The sequence below is a fragment of the Erithacus rubecula genome (assembly GCF_903797595.1).
Source record: "Erithacus rubecula genome assembly, chromosome: 3".
Classification (NCBI taxonomy): Eukaryota; Metazoa; Chordata; class Aves; order Passeriformes; family Muscicapidae; genus Erithacus; species Erithacus rubecula.
The window spans coordinates 127162775-127185747 of record NC_136689.1 but is presented as its reverse complement, the minus strand read 5'-3'; the positions used below and the strand labels follow the sequence as shown (position 1 = coordinate 127185747).

Genomic DNA, 22973 nt, shown 5'->3' with positions numbered 1-22973 from the left:
CTCTGTTTTAGGAGAAACAGAGACAACTGAAGTCTTTCAGTCTGGAGAAGACCAGAGAAGAATCCTACTGCTGTCTACTGCAACCTACTGGGAGAGCACAGAGAAGAGCGAGACAGAAGAGGTGCTAATTCAGCACTTGACAGAACAACCCCTGGAGCAACCACTCTTGCTTTGACCAGGATGTTGAACTCCTGGGGAACATTTCCAAACATCTCTTCCAATCCAAATTACACTACAAATCTAAAAATTTTATTAAATATGCAGCAGAAAAGGACAAGAAGTTGACATGCATGATTTTCAATCTAAAATTCAAAATCATTATTTTATATATGCTTGGCTTCTTTCAAGAAAATAATTGAGACTCTAAGTAATGACTACATCAACCAAAAAATTCACTGGAATTCAACTCCTTTACCTCAAACCCACAACAAACATGGGACTGATTTTCTATTATAAAAATATCATCTGCCCATACCCATAAGGTGAAAAGCACCACAATCCACTGAACTACTCAGTGCAATGTATTAAAAAGTACTAAAAAAAGGGGAAAACATCTCTGAGCAACCTTTTCCAGTGCTTCACCACCCTCTGAATAAAGAATTTCTTCTTAACTTTTAAACTAAACCTGATCTCTTTTAGTTTAAAATCATCATACCTTGTCCAGTCATTATCTACCTATACAAAATCCTCTCTCTCCTTTTTAGAGGTTCCCTTCAGGTACTGAAAGGCACACTGAGGTCTCCTCAAAACTTTTTCTTCTTCAGGATGAGCTGCCACAGCTCTCTCACCCTATCAGACAAAAATTCCTAGAAATTTAACTCAAGAACTGATGAGTTCTGCTCTTCCCTTATCCATAAAACACCTTCCAGCCTCTGGCACAAGAGATAAACCTACTGCAAGTCTTCACTACAAGCCACAGATTTATCCCTACAATACCTCAACTTTGAGGATTGAAGGAGGAGATCTGTAAGAATAAAACCAGTATAGAATTCTTTAGCTGGCATTATACAATGCACATCCAAATGATAAAACAAATGAAGGTGAGTAGGAAATTTCTGTCTCTCTGAACTAGTCATTCAGCAGTTAAATGCCCAAGTCCTGCTGACATCCTGTCTGGAAGTAGCACACACAGAGCTGGCAATTAAAATCTATCTCATCTTTATTGAGCCTGTATATTAAAAGATTTCATAATTTATCAAACTTAGGAAGACCTGCAGAACAGGTACTCTACTGATCAAAAGATCAGAGCTACTGCTTCTTTATTTGCTTGATGCTTTAAAACCATTTTTATTCAAAAGTATTTTTCCTATCCATCTTCAATTTCCAAGTCTAACTAGTCAGACGTGGCTCATTTTAGGTGTCTGAAGTCAAGGCTCACGGGCACCAAACTAATCCAAAACTCAGTGATATATCCAGCACATGGAATAATAGGTCAGTAAGAAAATTTGTATCAAATAGCACATGCTGATAATAAAGAACCGAATCAGTAACTGTGCATACATACCTTCTCACCCATGATTATGGGCAGCAAGTGGTCTAGTAAATTGAATTCTGCCACAGGAATTATAATTGTACACTTAAGAACAGTGAATGTTGTAAGTCTAGTGGGAATGTATTCCTCCAGTGATGCTACTTCTTCTGAGCTTGGCATACTTCTACTTCCATCTGTAATATCTACAATAAATGAAGATTACATGTTTCACTAAAATATATAAAATGTGCCCTACAGCTGATGTTTCAGAAATGCCTAGGGACCAGCAAAAAATTGAAAGCTCCCCTCCTTGCTCCTTCATAGTTAATAATGTTATTCCACACTGCTTCTACCTAAGGCTAAATGTCATACTAACTGGATTTTCTTACTTTAAATCTGATTGCTCTCAAAAATTCATCTTAACAGTCTACCATAACTTGTTTCCAAGCATTTTCATCCTGTATGACTATTATTTTGAACCAATAAATACCAGTAGGAATACTTTCTTCTTTAAGACTCCAAAATTAAGCTAGAGTAGCAATGAAGTAAGCTATTCTTACTCAACATGAGGCTTATGATTAAAACAAATGGCTTTCAAGGTGTCTGAAATTATCTCAGAAGTTCATCCAACACTGATGGGGATACTGTGATTAATTTACCTTTATTTTACATTTTGCTCTTTGGACTCTAAAACTATTTGAAAGCTGCACCAAATGTAGTCTGTTTAACTCTGTATATTTGTGTACATGCAATAGGAGCAAACCTGGCTTGGTTCTGCTGTATGGCTCATACTCATGTTCCAGAGCACAAACAATCATTTTCATGATTCGGTGTACAGCGCTGCTATCCAGTCGAAGATTGAGTGGACCCACAATGAGGCTTTTTGTGGACATCTCCTGAACGTTTCCAAAGTCTTCACTCTTAACTGAAGAAAGGTCTTGCTGATTCCCAGAAACTGTAACAAGTTTCACAAAAAAGTTACACAAAACAACTGGATATAATAGCATATTTTATCAGCTACTTCTGTTTCAAATCCTGTGATCAAAGACTTTATAAAAAAACAGAAAAATATAACAACAGAAATATAACACACAAGTATACCATGACTGGTTTAAAAGGTTTAAACAAAACTATTCTTGGTAAATGCAGAGCACACGGCAAATTTCTGCCTTGCCTCCAAGCAGAGTACAACTTAGGAACCCTTCCATGAACTATATATTTCTCAAATTTGGTATTCTTTGGAGGTGTCTAGATTTCTATGGCAGGTTAACCCCATGTGTCAATGACTGCCATGGTATTCACAACTTTCTACAGCTTTTCAAAAAGATACTCCTCCCCAATAATCAAGAAAAAAGTGTGCTGCCATGACAAGGCTGAAAGAATCAGACTGAAAACTAAGATAAACCCTTCTTTCCATTCACATTTACTGCCATTCACTAACATATGGGCAGCAAGAGAGAACATTTCTTTAGTCATTGTGTCTCAGACTGGTTTTTTTTTTGGTTTTTTTTTTTTTTAAGAGCCAACAGAGATAAAAGAACAGTTTAGTAAAGTAGGGTAATAAGGTAGACCAAAATCACACATTTAGTGTATACAGGCTACTCATCAGCTACCAAAAAGCATGACTATTTCTCTAACCATACTTCATGGAAATTCTTCAGTTAAATAATGGAGATTTCAGAAGCTCAAGTTTTCGTGTCACATATGACTTGTAAAAATACAGCCTTATCCCTAAAACACATATAGCTTGCAAAACTTCACTCTGATTTTTTTTTCCTGAGATCATCACTTTGACAGTGCCTTCATTGCTTTGATACAAGCACTAAACATTAAGTATCTTGCTGGCCATTACATAAATGAACAGTCTGACAAAATAAGCATCAAGATGAAATGGATTCTGAGACTACAGAAGGGTAATGGAGGTGGTGAAGGGCCTGGAGCACAATACTTCTGAGGAACAATTGAGAGTGCTGGGGCTATTTAGCCTGGAGAAAAGGAGTTGAGAGAGGACCTTATTGTTCACTTGCTCTACCTGGATGTAGCAAGGGCAGGTCAGTCTCTTCTACCAAGCTATAGGATGAGAGGCCTCAAGTTATACCAGGAGAGGTTTAGATGATACTGGGAAAAATTTCTTCCTGAAATTGGCTACAGGCACTGACACCACCTGTCAAGGGAAGCATTGTAACCAGAACCCCTTGAAGTGTTAGAAGAACATAAGAATATGGCACTTGGGGACACAGTTTAGTGGTGAACATGGCAATGCTGGGTTAATGGTTGAACTCAATTTAAAGAGTTCTTTTCCAGCCTTAACAATTCTTTCTGGTTGCCCAAGAGAAACCCAGTCATTTACCCCATCTCTCCTTTACTGTACTCTTTTAACTGCACTCATTCAAAACAGTCTTCATAGTGAGGGGAGTTGAGCTTGGTGGAACAGGAAGCAAGTATAAGGGTTGTTTTTCCATTATGTTCAAATCATACTCCATAAAACACTGTTGCTTCTAAGCACTGGTGCAGAAAAAGGTCCTCAAATAAACTGAAACTATGCTGAATTTGATGCACAGCTGGCCTTATGTTCTGCAGGCCTTTACAGGCTTATACACTCAGCAGAAGAATTAACTTTATCCTTAAAAGCCTAACAGAAGTTGATGGTGAGAGCATTTATAGCCTCTGCTTCCCTTGGTTTGTTGTTTTTCTGAGAAGAAAAAGAATAATAAAAGGAAGATAAAAGGACAGAAGGATACTACCTAATAAAACCTACTCAAATCTTCAGCTGGAACTGAGTTATGATCTTTTGAATGAATAGTGAAAGAGATTTTTTTAAAACCCAGCATACTGACTTCTGCACTTATTTTATAAGCAGTTAACATACATACTTTTATCCTTCAAATTCTACACAGCATTCAGTTCAGATGAACACTACCAAAAAGTGTAAAAAAACCATATCATCACATAAAAAAATAACAAGGCCAAAAAGAATAAAGCCAGAAGTAGTAATAGCCTGCCTTTTCAAAGAGGAAAAATCAGACTTGCCTGCATATATTTTGTATATATATATATATATATATATATATATATATATATATATATATAATATATCTAAGTGACAGAATTTATACAAACCACTTTCTGGAACAGTTTCAGTTAATTCCACCTAAGTGCAGAGAGAAAACCTATTGGTTCTACAGAAGTAGGTGATCACAGGTGACTTGAAACTTCAAGGATGCATAAAGAAAACCACTTTTCAACTACTGAGTTTTCAAGCTCCCTGTAAATTGTGTGTCTAATTCTAACCAACTAAAAAAATCAAAATGAGTGCTGCATAATGAACTTGCCAGCAAAGCAGAAAAGTGCACATTACAAAGAAAAGATAACTTAACAGCACAGCCTGCTAGGTCTGTAGGTCATGCAAATCAGTGATCAGGGAACTGACAGGCTACATAATGTCTCAGAGAAATTGTTCTGCACTGAAATATGAAGCGAAAAAACAGAAAAATAAAGGAAAGAGACGACAGACAAAATGTCTAAATAAGACTACTGTGCATGGCTATCTTGCTTTCATTCAAAATACTGAAATTGATTAATGCACTTCTGTAAGTGACAGATGAAACTCCCGAGGGTTAATGTTATCCAGGAGGCACTTGTGGTTTAATCAGTAATCCTATGCTTCAGGAAAGGTTAAAGGTGCAAAGAATGTGTCAAACCAAAATTGCCTTGACAGATAAAAATCTTACAATCACAGTAACTGCCTCCTATAACTTAAGTTGGGTTCGTTTTTTTATGGTGTGCAGCAATTGTAAGTAAAAACAGCTATACCAAAATAAGAAATAGTAAAATGCAAACTTAAATATAAACAACACATTAAAAATGCAGAAGATCGATATTGTTTTCAAAGTCTTACGGAATTTTACCTTCATCTTGAATAAATATATTACATTTATTTGTTTACCTTCTATTTAACAACTAAGCATTTAACCCACAATATGGAAAAATTAGCTAGAAAAGAATTAGCAGAAAGCATCACATTTGCTTTTCTGAGGAAGAAAAGTATTTGAAAACTTAAGATTTTAACTTCTTAGCTCTAGAAAACAACAACCATACAAACAATTTTAAGATTAATTATTCCGTTCTTTTGTGTAGCCAGGCTGCTGAAATTAAAGGAGTAATACTATCAAGTAAGACTTGATAGAAAGCCAAACTACATATTGTGAGGTGTTTTCCTAGTGAACTGATGGAGAAAATAGAAGCTAGGGTTTTGAGAAAGCATCCTGGAAGGAAAAAAATTACAAAGAGAAGCTAAAGGGTGGAAATATGAAGTCAGAAAATACAACAGCCTGGCACTGAGGAAAAAAAAAAATGTTTCTGAGCTCAGTAATTTCTGAACAGGCATAATTGAAAGTAAGGAAGAGATATGGTCATGACATTCCTTATGGATTCAGAGAAACAAGACAAAATACTCCACAAAATGCATTTTTCCTCATAATGTACATAGTCTGTACATATTTAAATTTCTATACTAAGATTCAAAAAAAACCCTCGGCTTATCCGAGGTTTTTAACTTCTCTACATAGGAGTTCAATGTCCAATCAAACATTTAGAGCATTATTAAAACCAGAAGAATTCTGCAGTAGAAGTTTGACTTGATTGTGCATTTTCAGAGCTTCACACTCCATGATACAGAGGAAAGCCTGAGAGTCAGGAAAGAACTGCTAAATTTCTTGGTTTATACCTCTACTGCTGAGAGCAATAGTATTATTTACTTATTTTTGTGAATGTTTCATGATCCATCTCTAAGGAAACTGGAAGTTTCTTTCCTACTCCTTTCAGACTTAAAGTCAGCCATATCCAGAAAACAAAGCTGAACATTAGGATCTGTGCTATCTCTTACATAGAAATAAAAATGCAAAAAAAAACCCAAACTCCAGATGAGTTGGACTATATAGCAAGAATAGACAAATGCTCAGTTACAAAATGGCAAAAACATTCCCAACAGATATCCAGAGAAATATTATTCACCATAATAAATACAGAGATGGGGAAGCAAGTAATATTAATTTAGCAATAAAACTGCAGAACAGCAGCTGTAGAAGATAGTCTTCTGAGGAGTGAGGGGGAAATTATATCCCAATTAATGATAAGAATATCTGTGAAAAAATATAAACATTACTTGCTGATAGATTAACTCCTTTGTCTCATCTTTTGTGACACTCAGAAAAGCAGATATACTTACTTCATTAAATCCACTTCTCAGACTTAGAAAAAAATTTATAGGAATCACAAAAACTATTTTGAATTAGCCAATATCTATGTGCACATTATTTAGGCTAATATTTGCTCATGAAATTGCTAGATACATATATTTAAAGATAATTCTTCATATTATCTTGCATTTCACTTCATAGAAGAAAAACAGTAGTCCTTTTCATCTTCTGTGCCAAGTATATGATCAATCTCATTCTTCAGCCAGGGTTTCTCAAGATATTTTTTTATATGCAAAGTCAATAATAACAACTTAAAAAAAAAGATATTGTACTTTATGAACTCCACCACTGCTACAAAATAATTATTTCAGTTTAGCAACTGAAACATAAAAAATATCATTATGATTACTTATGTAGGAAAAGAAAAATAAAAAAATAAGAATACTAACAATCAACAGCTAACCAAAACAATTAAGGTCTGAAAGACATCAATGAAGATTAAAGCATTTTAATGATGATCCTGATGGCAAATCTAAGGTAAGTTAGAGGACAGTTGGTCAAGGACCATCTAGGCATGACAGTCTTTGTTTCTATTATTTATCAGGGTAAACAAAGAGAAAAAGGTACCTTTGCCACTGGTGCTTTCCATTGTGTACAAGTAATCCATGTAGAAAGCCCCAAACCTCTGCATTCCAGCTATCTCTGTGTATGTCTCCTACCAACAAAGCAAAGCAAACAAAGAAATTGTTGTATAAGGAAAGAATCTTGAGATTACCAACTGATAGACTGGTATTAGAGAGATATATTCATGTTTGGATTTGTGCATCAACACAGGGAAAGGTTTATCAAAGCAAAGGACAGAGGTTATCACAAAGAATTCACCTTTCTGATAGGTAATGTAACTTCCATTTGAGGCCACACAAATGCACATCCATAATTCCTGTGGACATGCTGACCAATTCATCAATAACATCTAGTCAATTAGTACCTTTAATGAAGTAAATATTCTTCATTTGACCTCCTGCATGCAACACATCAACCTAATTAAATATGCTGAAAACCTCAGCTTGTTCAGTTTGGCTTTGCTATTTGAGGAATATTGTGGTTTTTATCTTTCAACAGTAGGAAACTTATCAAGACTTTATGCCAGCAGTGGGATTTATACATAATATAATTCATCACACAGCAAATTTGCTTTCCCTCTTGCCAAAAAAATGGGGGAATTGTAAAAGTATCAAAGACAGACCAAGGATAAAGCTTAAAACACACCATGGGAAAAGTTTGAATATAAGTACTTGTGATTTACTGATTTCATTTTTTCATGTGATTTTTCAGGGTTACACATCATCAGCAGAAAGGTGAAAATAGTAAAATTTAAATTAAAAGGAAATTGGATACATTCCAAAATTACAAATGGCTTACCTGTACAATAAACAGCACAGACCTCCACTTATGAACACACCTGGAAAGGACCACCTTGGTCATTGCAACCAATCTTTAATAATGGCAGACAACCAAGGAATAAAGTTTTACTGCACAATTTACAACAACAGAGACTAGAGGTGACTGAAAAATTGTCTCCACAAAAGACAGAATTCACAAAATTTTCTCTAAGTAGACAAATATAGAATGCAAACAATAAAATTAATATTGTCCAAATCTGACAGCACTTCTTAGTTTGAAGACATAGACTACTTACTGTTTGGGTTTAAAACACATGCTGGTGAAGCTTGACTTTTGCTAGTATTCTTTCATATGTCTCTTTTCCTCTTAAAATGTTCTGTGGTTACTGCTTTTGGAAACTATGACATTAATTCAGTTTTTGGGGCAGGAGGGGAGTTGGAGGTTTCTTTTGGACATGTTTTTTCAGTTTGGCTCTTTTTTTGGCTTGGTTTCTGTGGGTGTCTTTTTTTTTAACACAAACAGATTTACTTTTTTTTTGGCCAGCTGCAAAGTAAGATTCAGTTAAATGTGCAAAAGTAAAGAGAATTCAGTCCTCTAATAGTACACAGATCTAAATAATTATAAGAAATCCATTAGAGAGCATTGCAAATTTTTTAATAAGAAAAATGTAATTCTCTGACCTTATGATGAGCTGCATCCAATATAAATTCTGCACGAATGCTATTATTTTCTGGACTTCTATAATCAAACAGTGAATTGGTAAGGTATGTCATTCCTTTCACGCTCAAATTTTCTCCACAATTAAAGAAGCATGACTCCTTCATGAGGCAGTACAAAGTGAGGGAGGGGAAGAAAAAAAAAAAAATAGTCAAGTTAACAGAGAACTTTTAATTATGTCTTAACACAAATATGACAAACAGAGAGTAGTAACCTCAAAAGCATATTTCTTTATGAATGAAGATGAAACAATGAAATTAATTTCATTTGTACAACACAAGTTCCTGTCCACTCCTTCTCCATTTTCAAATCAATAAAAATTGCCTGAACCAATGAATATTCTACAATTCATGACACAGAACATATTAGTTGCATTTTAACAGCAAATAACCTCAGATCATCATTGCTCCAAACCTTGCCCCAGTCCTATTCAGTATATACAAACTTGTCACTGCATACTCCATTTCTGGCTGCCCAATCCTTTCAGATGCTGTATCCAACCTCTTCAAGGCAAACAGTTATTTCCATGTCTGACCTCATTGCTACATTATCACTCTTTATTCATCTAGATTTTAACATGCCTTCTCCCAGACTTCTATACCTCTGAAATCAATATAAGTTTCCTAACAATAGTTACTAATCCAAAAGTGTTATTTAGGAGCTTTATTTTTTCCAACTCTCTATTCCCAATCACAGGCAGAGCCAGAAAAATCACACAATCACAGCACTACACAGACAACAGGCAAGTAATATCATCACCAATGTCATAAAGCAGATACTTTCCTAAATTCCTGGAGTAGATAGTGGCAGAAAAATGAGTAAGAATAAAATCCCAAATGTCCCTTTTTAACTAACCTAAAAGAAATTCTCAGTTGGTCAGAGCATGATGCTAATAATGCCACAGCTGTGGGGTCAGTCTCTGTAAGGGCTACTCGCTTAGAGCTGGACTTGATGTTTTTTCTGGGTCCATTCCAACACAGACTAATTTTTGATTCTGTGAAATTCTCTTGCTCACCCACCCACTTCAGCCTAAAAAAATCAATTATCTTCTCAAGATTTTATACCTGACAATCTCCGTTGCCACAGACAAGGGGGCTGTCCACCCTCACATCCCCAGCCACATCTGCCTTGTCCTTAACAAGGCCAGCATGGCATTTTTACAGCTAGCTCATCCTTGCCTCCCCAGCCTCTCCTTCTGGAAAAGCCTGTGCATCCATTGCAGCACACCAGTGATGTAGTGTGTCCCACTGCATCCCTAAAATCCCAACACAGTCATACTCAGCAGTTGTGTAAGGATATTTTCTTGTTTTCTGCTCTGCACACACAAACATCTGAGATGGATACCAAGCCATGTTGCTCTCACAGGGGAAAGACAAGAAGCTGCACCATCATATCTATCATAATACAGTAAACAATTTCCCAGATTAGGAGCTATCTGACATAAATATAGGCACTTGCTACTTTCTTTCATATTCTTAATTTTTCTCTTTAAAATATTTTCCAAGGCTTCACAGAGCACTAACATGCAGTTAACAGCTCTCTTCTTGGCTGTGTTACTTATTTTTATTTAACCATAGATAACAATTGCTGTTCTCCAATATTTTAAGGCACTGCTCTACTTACACTTCAAGCAAAAATCATCAATATTGAATTCAGAATTTCATGCAACACTTCTTTAAACATTTTTCAAGTAGTTCATAATGATACCTCATTTTGCCTTAAGCAATTGAAGATTTAAAGAAGAATTCAAGATCTATTTAAAATACAAAAATTAATACTAACTCCTTCACTCTCAATCTTACTGCAAAGTGAGGCAAGACATTCAGTATTTGCACATTTCTATTCTCTTCAGCACACAGTGTTTCCATTTTTTCCCTTCCAATCTTTGGTTGATTTAAGTACTTTCAAAGATTTTCAAATGTAATTTGTTATACAAAATCAAAGTATGCCAACAAAAGCAACAATGGGTTATTGTCCAAAAAGATAAAAAAGTTTTATGTTCTGCCTCTTCTCAATCTGAAATATTAATCTTTTCAACTCTAAGGAATGAACACTGAGTTCAATATCACAGTAACATCCAAAATCACAATTGGTAACAGCAGTCTTTTCAATTCTTGCAATCAGGTATTTTAATAAAGGATAAGAGAATTGCTTATTCAGCAAACCAATTGATACTTCAACATACTCACTTCATCACTCCTATTCATATTCTCTTCAAAATCTTTAATTCCCATAATTCCTTTAAGGCACATAGCTTGGCAACCAACAAAACCAATCTGGCAATCAAAAAAAAGTTCACCTTTCATAAGGACCTAGTGAGGAAAAAGAAAACAATGTGATAAATTTTTAAGCCTTCTTCTCCATAAGAAATAGAGAAGATGGACAAAAAAAAAGCAAAGGATGCTTAGTTTATATATTTAGAGTTTTAATAAATAGCAATCATATAGGGCACTTAAAAGACAGGGATTACTGTAGTGTTTGGCCACTACAGCACAGAAGTTTACAGAGTTAATATCTACATGATTATTACAATCAACACACCCAATATGACAGAGTGAAAGATCAGCAATTAAATAATTACAAATATTTTACTGGCAACTATTTGCTACATTACTTAAAATGTATATTAAAAAAAAAAAAAAAGCCCTGTCAGTGTAAAATTACCTCAACTGTTGTTCCTTCTTGTTCCCAGCATATAACTTCTTTGGATTTTACTTTCTGAGGGCTGTAATAACTACTTTCAGCTTGCATTTCAGTGAGCTACAGAACAATAGGATAAACACCTTATAAAAGTCAGTATTAGTATTAAAAGACACTATGGTCATTAATACACAGAACTGATAAACACAAAGTAAACTATGGGCAAAAATACTTCAACTGTCAGGAAACAGGTGCAATTAAACAGCTGTAGCATATTATCCATATCAGAATGTCTCATATTTAACTTCTGTTTGAAATAAGCTATAACAGAACGTTTAAAATCCACTATAGTATTTTCAGTTTGCTTATCTAAAGAGAAATTGTGTGATGAAACAGATACACAGCTGCATTATTAGTATCAAATGAGCTTATAAACTGCTGTCAAAATCCATTAATACTTTATTTTTCTTCCCAGAAAATAATTAAACATCATTATAATATTAGAGACACATTTTGATTACAACCATACATATTCTTGTTTCATATCATGGCAATCAAGAGCAACATGCATTTATATTTCTTGCATGATTTTGATATAAAAATTCAAATTGGGAAAAACATGCACAGGTTAAAAAGCACATAACCTACAGCTAAGAAAAACAAAAAAGAGCCACACTATATTGAATATATTACATTTGGTGTGAAAAAAATCAAGTTAGTCTATAGTGAACAACTTATATACTTCAAATTCTAAATTTTATAAAAGAATATCTACACTATTTTCAAGACTGGATACACATGGATGCTGTTTCAATTTAAAATTTTCTAATCCGAATGTCCAAGAAAATTGGATGAAAAAAAAATCACTGATCACCCTTCACCTGTGTGCAATTATTGCAGAGGAAAAGCAATTAATTGATTAAAAGAACTCAGAAATTACAAGAATAGTTTTCACCATTATTAGAAAAGGGTACATTTAATTTGGCATGATTTTTAGCTGGAATGATACCAACTCTTCAAAATGTTAATGCAGAAACTTGACCTTATTTTTTAACCAAAATATGAACCACAAATTAATTCCATACACTCTTCACATGCAAGCAGAACAATGAATTCTGTTTTGTTCCTGTCACCATATTAGCATCATACATCACATTCAAAATTTTTAGAATGCAAAATGTTACATTTTGAGTAGTTTTTAATCACTTCCTAATATAAAATGCGTGAACTTGCAAATGAAGCATTAGGAAAATCCTCTCTAGCAAAACACATGTTCAAAAAAGAAGTTCATATTATTTTTAATGAGTTTTGTGGCATGAGGAACAAGAGCACAAAACTACTACTGTATGACAGTGTAAAATAAGATGCTGAGCCATGATAAATGAGAAATTTGAGCTTTGGTGGCTTGTTCATGTTTCAAGTAGTGTTCCAGGGATGTAATTTATGGAGAGCAAAAAAACTGTATTATTTATTTTTAGACTCTTTTAATGAGGGCTGAAGCAGATTGACACAAAAGAACATGACTGAACACTTGAATGCTGCCGAAATCCTCAAATTTTGAAACCAAATTTTTCAGGAGGCTGAAGGCCTAAAATATCAACATCCCCACAGAATATCTACAGTTTCCAAAGTCACTTGTCTCACCCTTATTGACAGTTGCTGAACAGCTAAATGCCCTTCTACACCAGCAAACAAAAATAGCTACATGAGGCATAAAGCCCCAGGGAACATTCCTGTGTACAGATGACAAACCAAAAAGGCAAGAAAGGGACAGGCTGCTCCTGATGGTATAATCAGACACACAATTTTTGGATGAGAGTTATAAAACTCTTGCAGTTCATCTACAAGGCTCAAAGTCATAAAAATCACCCTAAATTACTCTGTGGCAAAGTTCTGACCTTGATTTAATACAGGCTTAATTGTAAAGCCAAGAACCACTTTGTGTAGTTATGCAGATGGAATTGCTTGCAAGCATGTTACAAGTATTCTGCTAATTCAATACCTTCATTTCTAATTTCTGTCAGCACATCTCAACATCTTAGTCAGACTCTTCATATTCCCTTCTGCAAGCTTACAAAATATCAGAGAGAAAGCCAGCAACAATTTTCAGCTTTGCTTAGAGCTAATACTTAAATCTTTCTCTATATACACAGTTTATAGATCAGCCAATATATATATATACTGTTTATCCTTTTTTTCTTCAATAAATTTCAAATTGTGGAAAATTAATTCAACAGTATCAAGTTAAACTCATATTTTCACATTCAATAGCCCAAAAAAAAGAGACTCTAAAAATTCCTCCAATCCTAGCTCTAAACTAAAGGGTTTTTTATACAGAAATATGTATTTGTATAAACATTAGATGGATAGAACACTGAAGTGAACATTCACAGAAATTCTTCAGGCTTTTCCCACAAAAAAAAAAAAAAAAAAAAAAAAAAAAAAAAAAAAAAAAAAAAAAAAAAAAGGAAAAAAAACCAAAAAACCCCCAAAAAAACCAAAACTAATCTAAGTAAATTAAGTGGTTTCAATTGAATACTATAAATTCACCCTCAAATTCTAGCTCAAATAACAAGACTGACTCACGTTGTCATTATCAGTCCAGTATGATGCAAGACGAATTTTTAGCATTCACATTTCTTGTTATTCATTAATTTAACACTCCCCTCATAATACCAACAATATTTGTCCTGAATCAAACAGTTTATGAATGCTCAGAAAATCTTAATGCACTTCCTCAACAAATCAAAAAAATCCTCTATGACAAAGAGAAATATTTACCTTAAAAGTCACTGTTGCCTTTGTACAGTAAAACCCAACTGAAATAATAGGATCCTTGAGGGACTGAGACTTCTGCTGTTCTGCTGTTCCATCATCAATTCCACCAGAATCATTTTCTTCATCATCATAACTCACAATAGCAGGAACAAAAGACCAAGCCCAAGAAACCCATCCTTGCTGCTGGTCATCATCTTGATGCAAATAAGGATCTTGACTAATGTACTGTGTAGGATATTGCATTGCTGAGCTTGCTTCCTCTTCTGAGCCTTTGGAAACAAAAACTGAGTTAAATTTCAGATAAACCATACCAAAAAATTTATTTATTAAACTCCAATTTATCTTTGACATTATTCCACACAGCATCCACTGATACTTGGCTTATAATCACAGAAAGTCAGTACAAATTTTAAATTACTGAATATGAGTTTCCAAACATTTCTTTGATTCATCAACATTTTCTTCCAAAAAATATTAAGGGTCTTTGCCAGCTTTGGTATCACATATCTGCAGTGAGACCAGAATTTGCCATCTATACCACAAGCTTTCAAGACTGCTTCCATTAAAGACCTTCTAAAGCTGTAAAACTAAATCTTACTAAGTAATGATATTATGATCATCTTATACTTTCCAGTTTTTAAATTAAATTTAAAAGTACTTCAGCTGCAACAGACTAATGCAAAAAGTGTAAGTACAGCAGATAGCCAAAACTTAAGGTTGCAGATCTCCCTTGTTTTAAAACTAAGCTTTTCAAATATTCAGAAATACAAGTTTTCTATGCTCAAAAAAGCTGGTACACATCTGTGAGTCAAAAGTCAAAATGCTGGTTGTCTGCGAAAAGAATTAGAGACAGCACACATAGCAAATCAAGAACTTCCCTAAAGATTCAAGACTAAGACTCATCATCCAAACAGGTAGATAAAGTTCTATATGTACAAAGAGCAGAAACAGCTTTTATCTGGTTTTATCATCAGTCTTATGGGACTCAGGAGGGCTATTAAATACTGCAGAATTACTACAGGTAGTAGAGGATGCTGTACTGTTTACTGTTCCTTAAAGTGAACAGTATGCTTAATGAATCACTTAACTGAGAACAGAAATTAATCATTTAAGTGAAAACAGAAATAGGCATATTCCAATTCTATTTATGTATTTTGAAACTCAGAGATCCTATTCTTACACATTTTAGACCTCTTACTCTTTAGTCTAATTCTAATTAGGCTTTCAGCCTTTTACTCTATTTATATTTGCATAACAGAAGAAAGAGGAATAAAAAACACTCATGAGAATTCTCTGCATATGCTTAAAAGGCAAGGGCACTTCTTCCCACAAAGGCAGCAAAGCTTCCTTTCTGCTGTCTTCACAAAAGCAAATCTTGAAACACAGCAAATACAGAAGAGGTGCCCATAAAATCTTGGGAAAAGCCAAGAGGAAGAACTGTCAGCTACAGAAGGAAAAAAACTGATACAGAGCATGACTCAAGTAGTTTAGCATAGATTGCTGTTGGTTATCACAAAAGAAATGGTGCAAGATCTGGCAAAAACTGAAAAAAAGGTGGAGCTGTAGAACCTGGGTCATGCATAACAGCTGGTCTACCTGCCCATAAAATTCAGCCATCATTTAATATACCCCTTTTTGAAGTACAGAGACAAAAGTAAAATATGCCAAATAATAATCTGGATTATAATATCTTTGTATTTTCAAAAACATTAAAATATGCACCATTTTACCCTAGCTTCTCTCTCTATATACTGTGAGACAGAAAATTGAAAGAGGAAGATATAACTATTTTCTATCACTAAATTTAAACTACTACAGCTACTATATAATCACCAAACTTCAGAAGAAATGCATATCAGCCTGATAAACAACACACAACATCTTCTAAACACTACAAACATAAATACAATGTAAATTCCTTTAAACCAGGAATATATCAAGCAGAGTACCTACTTAGGAAACAAAGTCTTTTTTCTTTGAGCCAACTACACCTACCAGTTCATGCCTGTAAACATACAGGATAGTGAAACATAGTGACCAAACCCCTGCTTTATGTACATGAGTTTGTTAAAGGACAAAATGCTTCCCTGCATCAGAATTCTAAAGCTATTTTTGTCTAGCCATTCATAGTGAGTTTACATTGGAGCAATCTTGCTCCATAATGTAGGGCTGTTATTCCAGTTAAGAAATACATTTTATATATACTACAAGATTGCAGTGTGAGTGCATCTCACTGCTTGCATGATCAAATCAAGTTTGACCTTCAGAAATTTACTTTCTTTTAAAGGGTTTGAGATATTTATCTGTAATAGGAGTCTGGAAACTGGCCTCACTCAACATAAATCTGGAATTAACTCTGTAAAAAAATTACTCTCTTGGTATGTATTTATTTATTTATTTCTCTGTCTGTATTCAATTTTCAGCCAGGTATGGGTGATCCAGCCTAGCCTGTGGCTATATGAGTACAAGTGCTGGCACCAGAGGAAGAAGCAAGGAATGCATCCCTGCTGGCAATAGCATGAATTTTCATCTCATTGAATCAGCCATGAAACTGTATGAGCAAAACTTATTACATATTTCAAAGACAGAGATGCAGATGTCCATTCTTGTGTCACTAAATGATGCAGACACTAAAATTAATTTTCTTATTCACCATTTGTCTGCTATAAACCAAAGAAGCTACTCCAAACTCACAACTAAGACACTGAAAATAAGCATAAATGGCTTGATCATTCTAGCCTGTGTGTGGTAAAATATCTTGCAGTAAAGATATAAATGGGCTTCTAAAACTGCCTCTACATTTGCTTCAGCCATCCAAAAATTGCCATCTGTCTTCTGTTCTGAAGGAGATAGTTCTCTCAAATACATATGATCATATAATTAACTACAATGATAATGTTAGAGCACACCATAGTTGAACAAAAGCTGTGTAGGAACTTAACAGATTTCTTTTGTAATCCTAGTCTAATTGCTGACTATTCTGAAAAATCCTGTGTGTAACACTGTGAAATTACATTATTTCTTTTTTAGATGGCTTTTTTATGAAAAGTTAGGAAGTAATATTCACAGTTGTTGAAAAGGATGTGAATGGGACTGACCAACAGCAATTGCAATCCAACCTTCCTGAAAATATACATTAAAAATAGGGATGACAAGATGGACTGCCAAAGATTTTACATATATATGGATGTAAGAATCTCAAATTTCATCCTAGATGCAAAAGAGACTCTTCCCATTACCCCAGATCCAAATCCAGTCGTGGAAAGATAACAAAAACTTCTGTCTTGAAGAGACTAAAATTAAAAAACAAATCTCTAAATAAATTCACAGAATCATAGAATATGCTGAGTTGGAAGGGATGCACAAGGATCAACGAGTCCAACTCCAGGCCCTGCACAGAATCACCCATGTTCCTGGGCAGAAGCAGATGGGAAGCAATCACACAAAGATAAAGAAAAGTCACCCCTCATCAGTGCAATGTTCCTGAAAAGATCCTGTTGCAGCAAGTTACCACAAAGATCACATAGAAGGAATACACACTATATGAAAATAAAAATCAGCTGAGACCAGACAAGGCAAAAGGACAGAACTACAGGAAACAGTGCAAAGTAATACTTCTTTGCTTAGGACAAGTGTTGATATATCTACTCTCAGTGACCATTTTCAAAGAAATACATTTTCAAAGTACACTTCGGCTTTTCTCTTACTTAGTTCAAATGTGGCTGCTTCCAGTTTCGAACCTGCTTATGGAAACGTGCCTTGTTGCATCATAATGCTCACAGATAAATCCAAAGTACCTTATGGTGTCAACTCTCAAAATGGTCTTCTTAGATAATATTCAACCTCAGTTTACTTAAGATAATCAGAATTCCTTATAGAAGATAACATTAAACATGTTAAAGCACTGCATCCTTACCCAGTACAATGAACTGCCTCTAGCAAACTGCAGACTGATCAGATACTTACCAAGAACTGGACTTAAAAATCAAATAAATTAATGCTTTTAACATTTCTTCTTAAAAATTAAAAGCTGTACTTACCTGTGATATTTCCCAACATATCCTTAGTGTGGCAAATCAAATCTTCACTTTCCCCATCTTTGAAGCTGCCTATTTCTCCGTAATACAGAGCAATGCCAAGCTGCATTATACGTATAAACATAGGAAGCTGCTGATCAGAGATTGAAAGTTTCAAACTTTCAACTAAGGTGTGAATCTATAATATGAAAAGAGAATAAAAACAAATTATAACAAATAATATCAGTAAAGCCGACTTTCAAATCATGCAACTCTATTAAATTCATTCGGTACAGGCATTTCATTTCCAAAAATAATATTTGCAATATAACAGAAGGCAAAGGGCTGCAAACAACAACTACCAAAAACATTCACTTGGATTCTCACACAAGAGATATTCAGGTGAAAACTCAAGTGTAATATGTTTTACACATACAGAAACATTTATATATTTGTTTTTTAAAGTTATTGCTGAAGAACTTTCTCAAATATAAGTGATCTAAGAGCATCTAATTAAACTTTTATTTTCATTGTAGATTTCCTTTAAAATTTCTGCATGCTCTAGATAACATCTATATAGTATAACTAGTTAAACTCTAGATATACTGGTTTTAAAACACAAGGTCCTTCATTTTGATTCTTTCCCACTCCAAACATTGTTCCAAGTGGCCAAGTAATAGGTGGAAGAATTAATGCCAACTGAAGTGCAGAAAACTGGCTCCTCTGAATATTCCATTTCAAACATGCAGTTAAGGCACTTTTCCCTAAATGAAAGAAAGATTTGCAAAGACTAAAATTGCTGGGATGAAAACTTAGCCTTCTTTAAAAATTTTAGCTGTAAAATAGGCTGTAAATATTATGAGTATGTAAACATTCTATAAAGGCTATGCCAAACAAGATAAGAAAGGTACCTTTCATTAAGTAAGAGTTGCATAAAATAAAATTATTGTACAGAAATTACTGTCTAACATTACATGTATTTTCAATTCCATGTCCAGTTTCTAAATGTTGCAGATGAAAATAATGGAAATTAAAAGTAATTATATATCAGCATTGATCTTGATGCAATTCAATTCAAAACCCACCAAAAAGTACTTCGTGAACATTATAGCACATCCATGGTAAATAATATTATAACAGTAAAAGCAGTATTAGTATAAATGTATGCTAATACTTTCATATGTGTAAATTAATGAAGTCTTAGCCTGAGTTACAGAGAACGAGTAATAATATTATATCAGCTGTTTACACAGACAAGATGAAATATGTCAGGTGCTTTTTTAAATTCTCTGAAAGAAAAAAGCATGTAAATTCCTAAGACATTCCTAAGAAATTAAAAATTAATCCCTGCACACCGATTTTCCAAGGCCATTTGATTTAAAGTTGTTAGTAGCAAACCTTTTCTGTGCAGAACAACAACAGGACAGATAAGGAGGAAATAATCTCTTAAAATATGCAAGGGGGAAAAAAGGATTGCTTTGCCAGAAGCCTTTTTAAAGGCACACAAAGAGCATATGTCCTAGTGGAGGAACTAGGAACAGTAGGTAGCATTGTAGGCAATGAAGATAATTTTACAGTAGATTCACTGAAATTACACTACACTCCAGGACTTCTTGGATTATATATCCTCCCACCATGATGCTGTTCTTATACTGTCAGTGGAACTCAGCTGACCCTCAGAAGATTGACTCATCTCCCTAAGACTGGAGGAAAACTATTGTCTTCTTGTCAAGTTAGCTTCCAATATAGTGTCAACACAGTGAGTGGACTTAGATGATTGACAGGTCAGAAAAATGTCAGTGTTGCTCCAAACAGGTGGAGGCAGGACTTACATCCCCAGTCCATATCTGCTAATCTGCCTCATGGTTGCCTTTTTCCATGATGAATTTTACAAGAACAGCAACAAAAAGCTTACAACTCTAACCATTTTAAGTGTGTTTTGTCACTCCACACATGTATATCATTTTCATGTTAAAACTAAAAGTAGGAGCTTAGGGTTCCCAGTTCAAAAGTGTACAAAAACACATTCAAGCACTTAAGAACCATCCTCCTTTGAGAGGTTTTTGACTCCATTAAAACTTGCAAAGATTAGTTTAGCCAAAACTTAGAAATGGACATAGTAATCAAAATTATCAGGGCTATTAAAGTGTTCTAGCCCTTACAAAGAAGCCAAAAGGGCACATGTCTTGAAAACTTTCTCTCAAGACATAAAATCAGATATGCTTTAGTAAATTAATAACACATAGCATTGAAGCTCACATCAGCAAGAACTTCACAGATTTGGAGAGAAAAATGGAGTACTGCTGGCTTTTGTTTTGAGCTGGAAAACCACTGTCCATCAGTAACCAACCCTTTAGAGTGCTCAAGCTACAGAAATATAATTTGCAGCAGAGGCTTTTAGAAAGTTCTTAGCATCAGCAAATAAGATTTAATTCCATTAACAAAGTTGTTCTATTTACTGGTAACAGTTTGTTTTGCTTCAACCCTTAAAAAAACCAGCTATTTACAATCATTAGCTAAATATTTTAGGCAGTCTCCAAAAAACTGCATCCTGATGACCCACAGAGCACAATAATAATAATGATAATGATAATAATAATAATAATAATAATAATAATAATATTGCACCCCTGCTCACTAGGAGCTGAGTTTGGCTTGCTAATCCATCTCACATGGTTCACTGCAGAGTGTTAATACACTGATGTTTCTTGTTATTCATGACAGTTGGAGCTACATTTGAAACAATAACTTAAGTTAAAAAAAATCCTTTCCATCTTATTGCAGACATCCTAAAGTACACCGCTGTTTTTTTTTTTAATAGGTTATTTGCAGACTATTTTTCTCCCCTTACAATTACGGGGTTTTTTTAAACTCCCGGAAAAAAAATGAAAATATTAGAGAGTATAACTTCCTTACTTATGTGCTCTTTCTGTACATAAACTAACTGCATCATATGAACAAAACACAGTTTAAAAAATCCTTTAGCAGAACACAACAGTACAAGCTTCTTATTTTACTTAAAATTTTAAAGGATGTTTTGAAAAGCCTCAAAACTTTACAAGTGAGCAGCAAAATAATTATTTTGGATACCTACTTTAATAATTGATGGCATTTTGGAGTTGAGGTTATCATACGTAAAATGCAGACGAGTCCTGAAGGAACATTTGTACAGCAGAGGTTCCTGGTAAAATTCAATTTTACCACTAGCATTTCTCTTGTCAAGACATACTGTGCAGTCAGAAAAGTTGATCATCTTCCTCAGAACAAGATCAGTGGCTTTTAAAAGAAGTGCATAGGTTAAAAAAACATATTGCATACAAAAAGTAAGTTGTGCATACAGGTTCTTAACTAGAAGCAAGCAATACAAGAGAGTTTTTTAGTCATTATTTAAATCAGCAGCAAAGTACTTGCTTATGTTACTGAAGAGAATAATTTCCTGTGTCAGACTTTTTCTGCTGAATGAATAGGAAGTGAGGACAAATTAGTTACACCCAATTAAAATTTTCACCCTGTCTGCTGTACCTTAGCTCTTTTTATAAAAGTACTGTTTCATGAGGAAGCATACAGTAACTATCATTCTCATTATTCTCACAGAAATAATTTTGCATATTATCCCCCAAAGTTTTCATTCAAATATTCCAAAAGAAACAAGAGCTATTATAGTGATCTTAACATGAAATTTATTTTGTGATTTTGTCATATTAGTTTGTAATTATTTTAGCCAGAACAAAATATCAGGTTCAGGAAAACATTAATTGAATTCATCACTCTATCTGAAATCTTCTGTGTGATCTTAGCACAATTACTGTGCCCCAGCTCCACCTCTAGTCAATGTTAGTAAGACCATCTAAACTTAGAGATGAACACAAGCAAATAAACGACTGAAACATTCGATTATTGAGGACCAAAACAGAGAGTCAAAAGCTGGGGGCTGATTTTCCCCTGAAAATGTGAAGTGAAATGAATCATGTCTTGCAACTGGTATGCTGTGCTCACTACTTTGAGCACATTTTACTGCCTCTCTTGCCAACCTGTTCAGAGTTTTAAGATCATCACAAACAAGTGCAATAGAATGCCTTAATGTGCTACTGCTCCCTCACAAAATTTGCCTAAGCACTCACTGCCAGCAGCAAGAACTAATTCAAATGCTATCACAGGATGGCAAGTGTGAACAGAGGACAACACATCTTTTCTGATTACCTGTGATCATACAAAGATGCAGTAACAATCAATCTGCATCACTGTAGTTGGCTCATCAGAATTAAGGTAAGGACAAGGGAAAAAACTGACTGGAAGTCAAAACATGCAGAAATTGTTTTACTTCTGATAAAAAAGAACCGTTTTATGACACAAATTTCTGTATGAATTTAAGAGTGCTCCACAGTGATATATAAAACCACAAAAATCTACTCACCAGAGATGTCCATAAATGCTCGATCCCAAAACTCATCCACTGTATAGCATTCTGCAGAAGTGATATTGACTGAGAGCACAATATCATCCTCCACATACTTTAATATGAGATTGTTGATCACAATGTTGACATTGTTTACAACACGCCTAATCAAACTCTGAACATAACCTATAAAATAAAACAAATTCTTGGGAATGATGAGGCAGACATGATAAATTAATTTATTTAGTAAAAAAAAATATTTCATTATATTTATTATTTTCAACTTGCATTCTTTTTAAAAAATAAAAATTTAAACAAACTATTTATCACTGTACTTTTATACCCAAAAAATA

At 34.3% G+C, this 22973-nt stretch overlaps 1 protein-coding gene across 13 annotated transcripts in view; it reads right to left on the bottom strand.

Annotated features, from left to right (window-relative positions):
• Positions 1–22973, bottom strand: part of VPS13B (vacuolar protein sorting 13 homolog B) — a 425465-nt gene that overhangs the window by 354649 nt on the left and 47843 nt on the right. For 11 of the 13 annotated variants that reach the window (XM_079302470.1, XM_079302474.1, XM_079302464.1 and 8 more), the window contains 10 exons: positions 22639–22806; positions 21319–21500; positions 18249–18423; positions 14212–14477; positions 11455–11550; positions 10980–11102; positions 8754–8891; positions 7297–7384; positions 2235–2426; positions 1505–1674 (listed from right to left, as the gene is read on the bottom strand). In XM_079302470.1, coding sequence (XP_079158596.1) covers positions 1505–1674; positions 2235–2426; positions 7297–7384; positions 8754–8891; positions 10980–11102; positions 11455–11550; positions 14212–14477; positions 18249–18423; positions 21319–21500; positions 22639–22806 — 1598 coding nt within the window. Of the gene's footprint in view, positions 1–1504; positions 1675–2234; positions 2427–7296; positions 7385–7551; positions 7951–8091; positions 8132–8753; positions 8892–10979; positions 11103–11454; positions 11551–14211; positions 14478–18248; positions 18424–21318; positions 21501–22638; positions 22807–22973 lie in introns of those variants that run through there. The other 2 variants (XM_079302466.1, XM_079302467.1) reach the window with 2 other exon arrangements.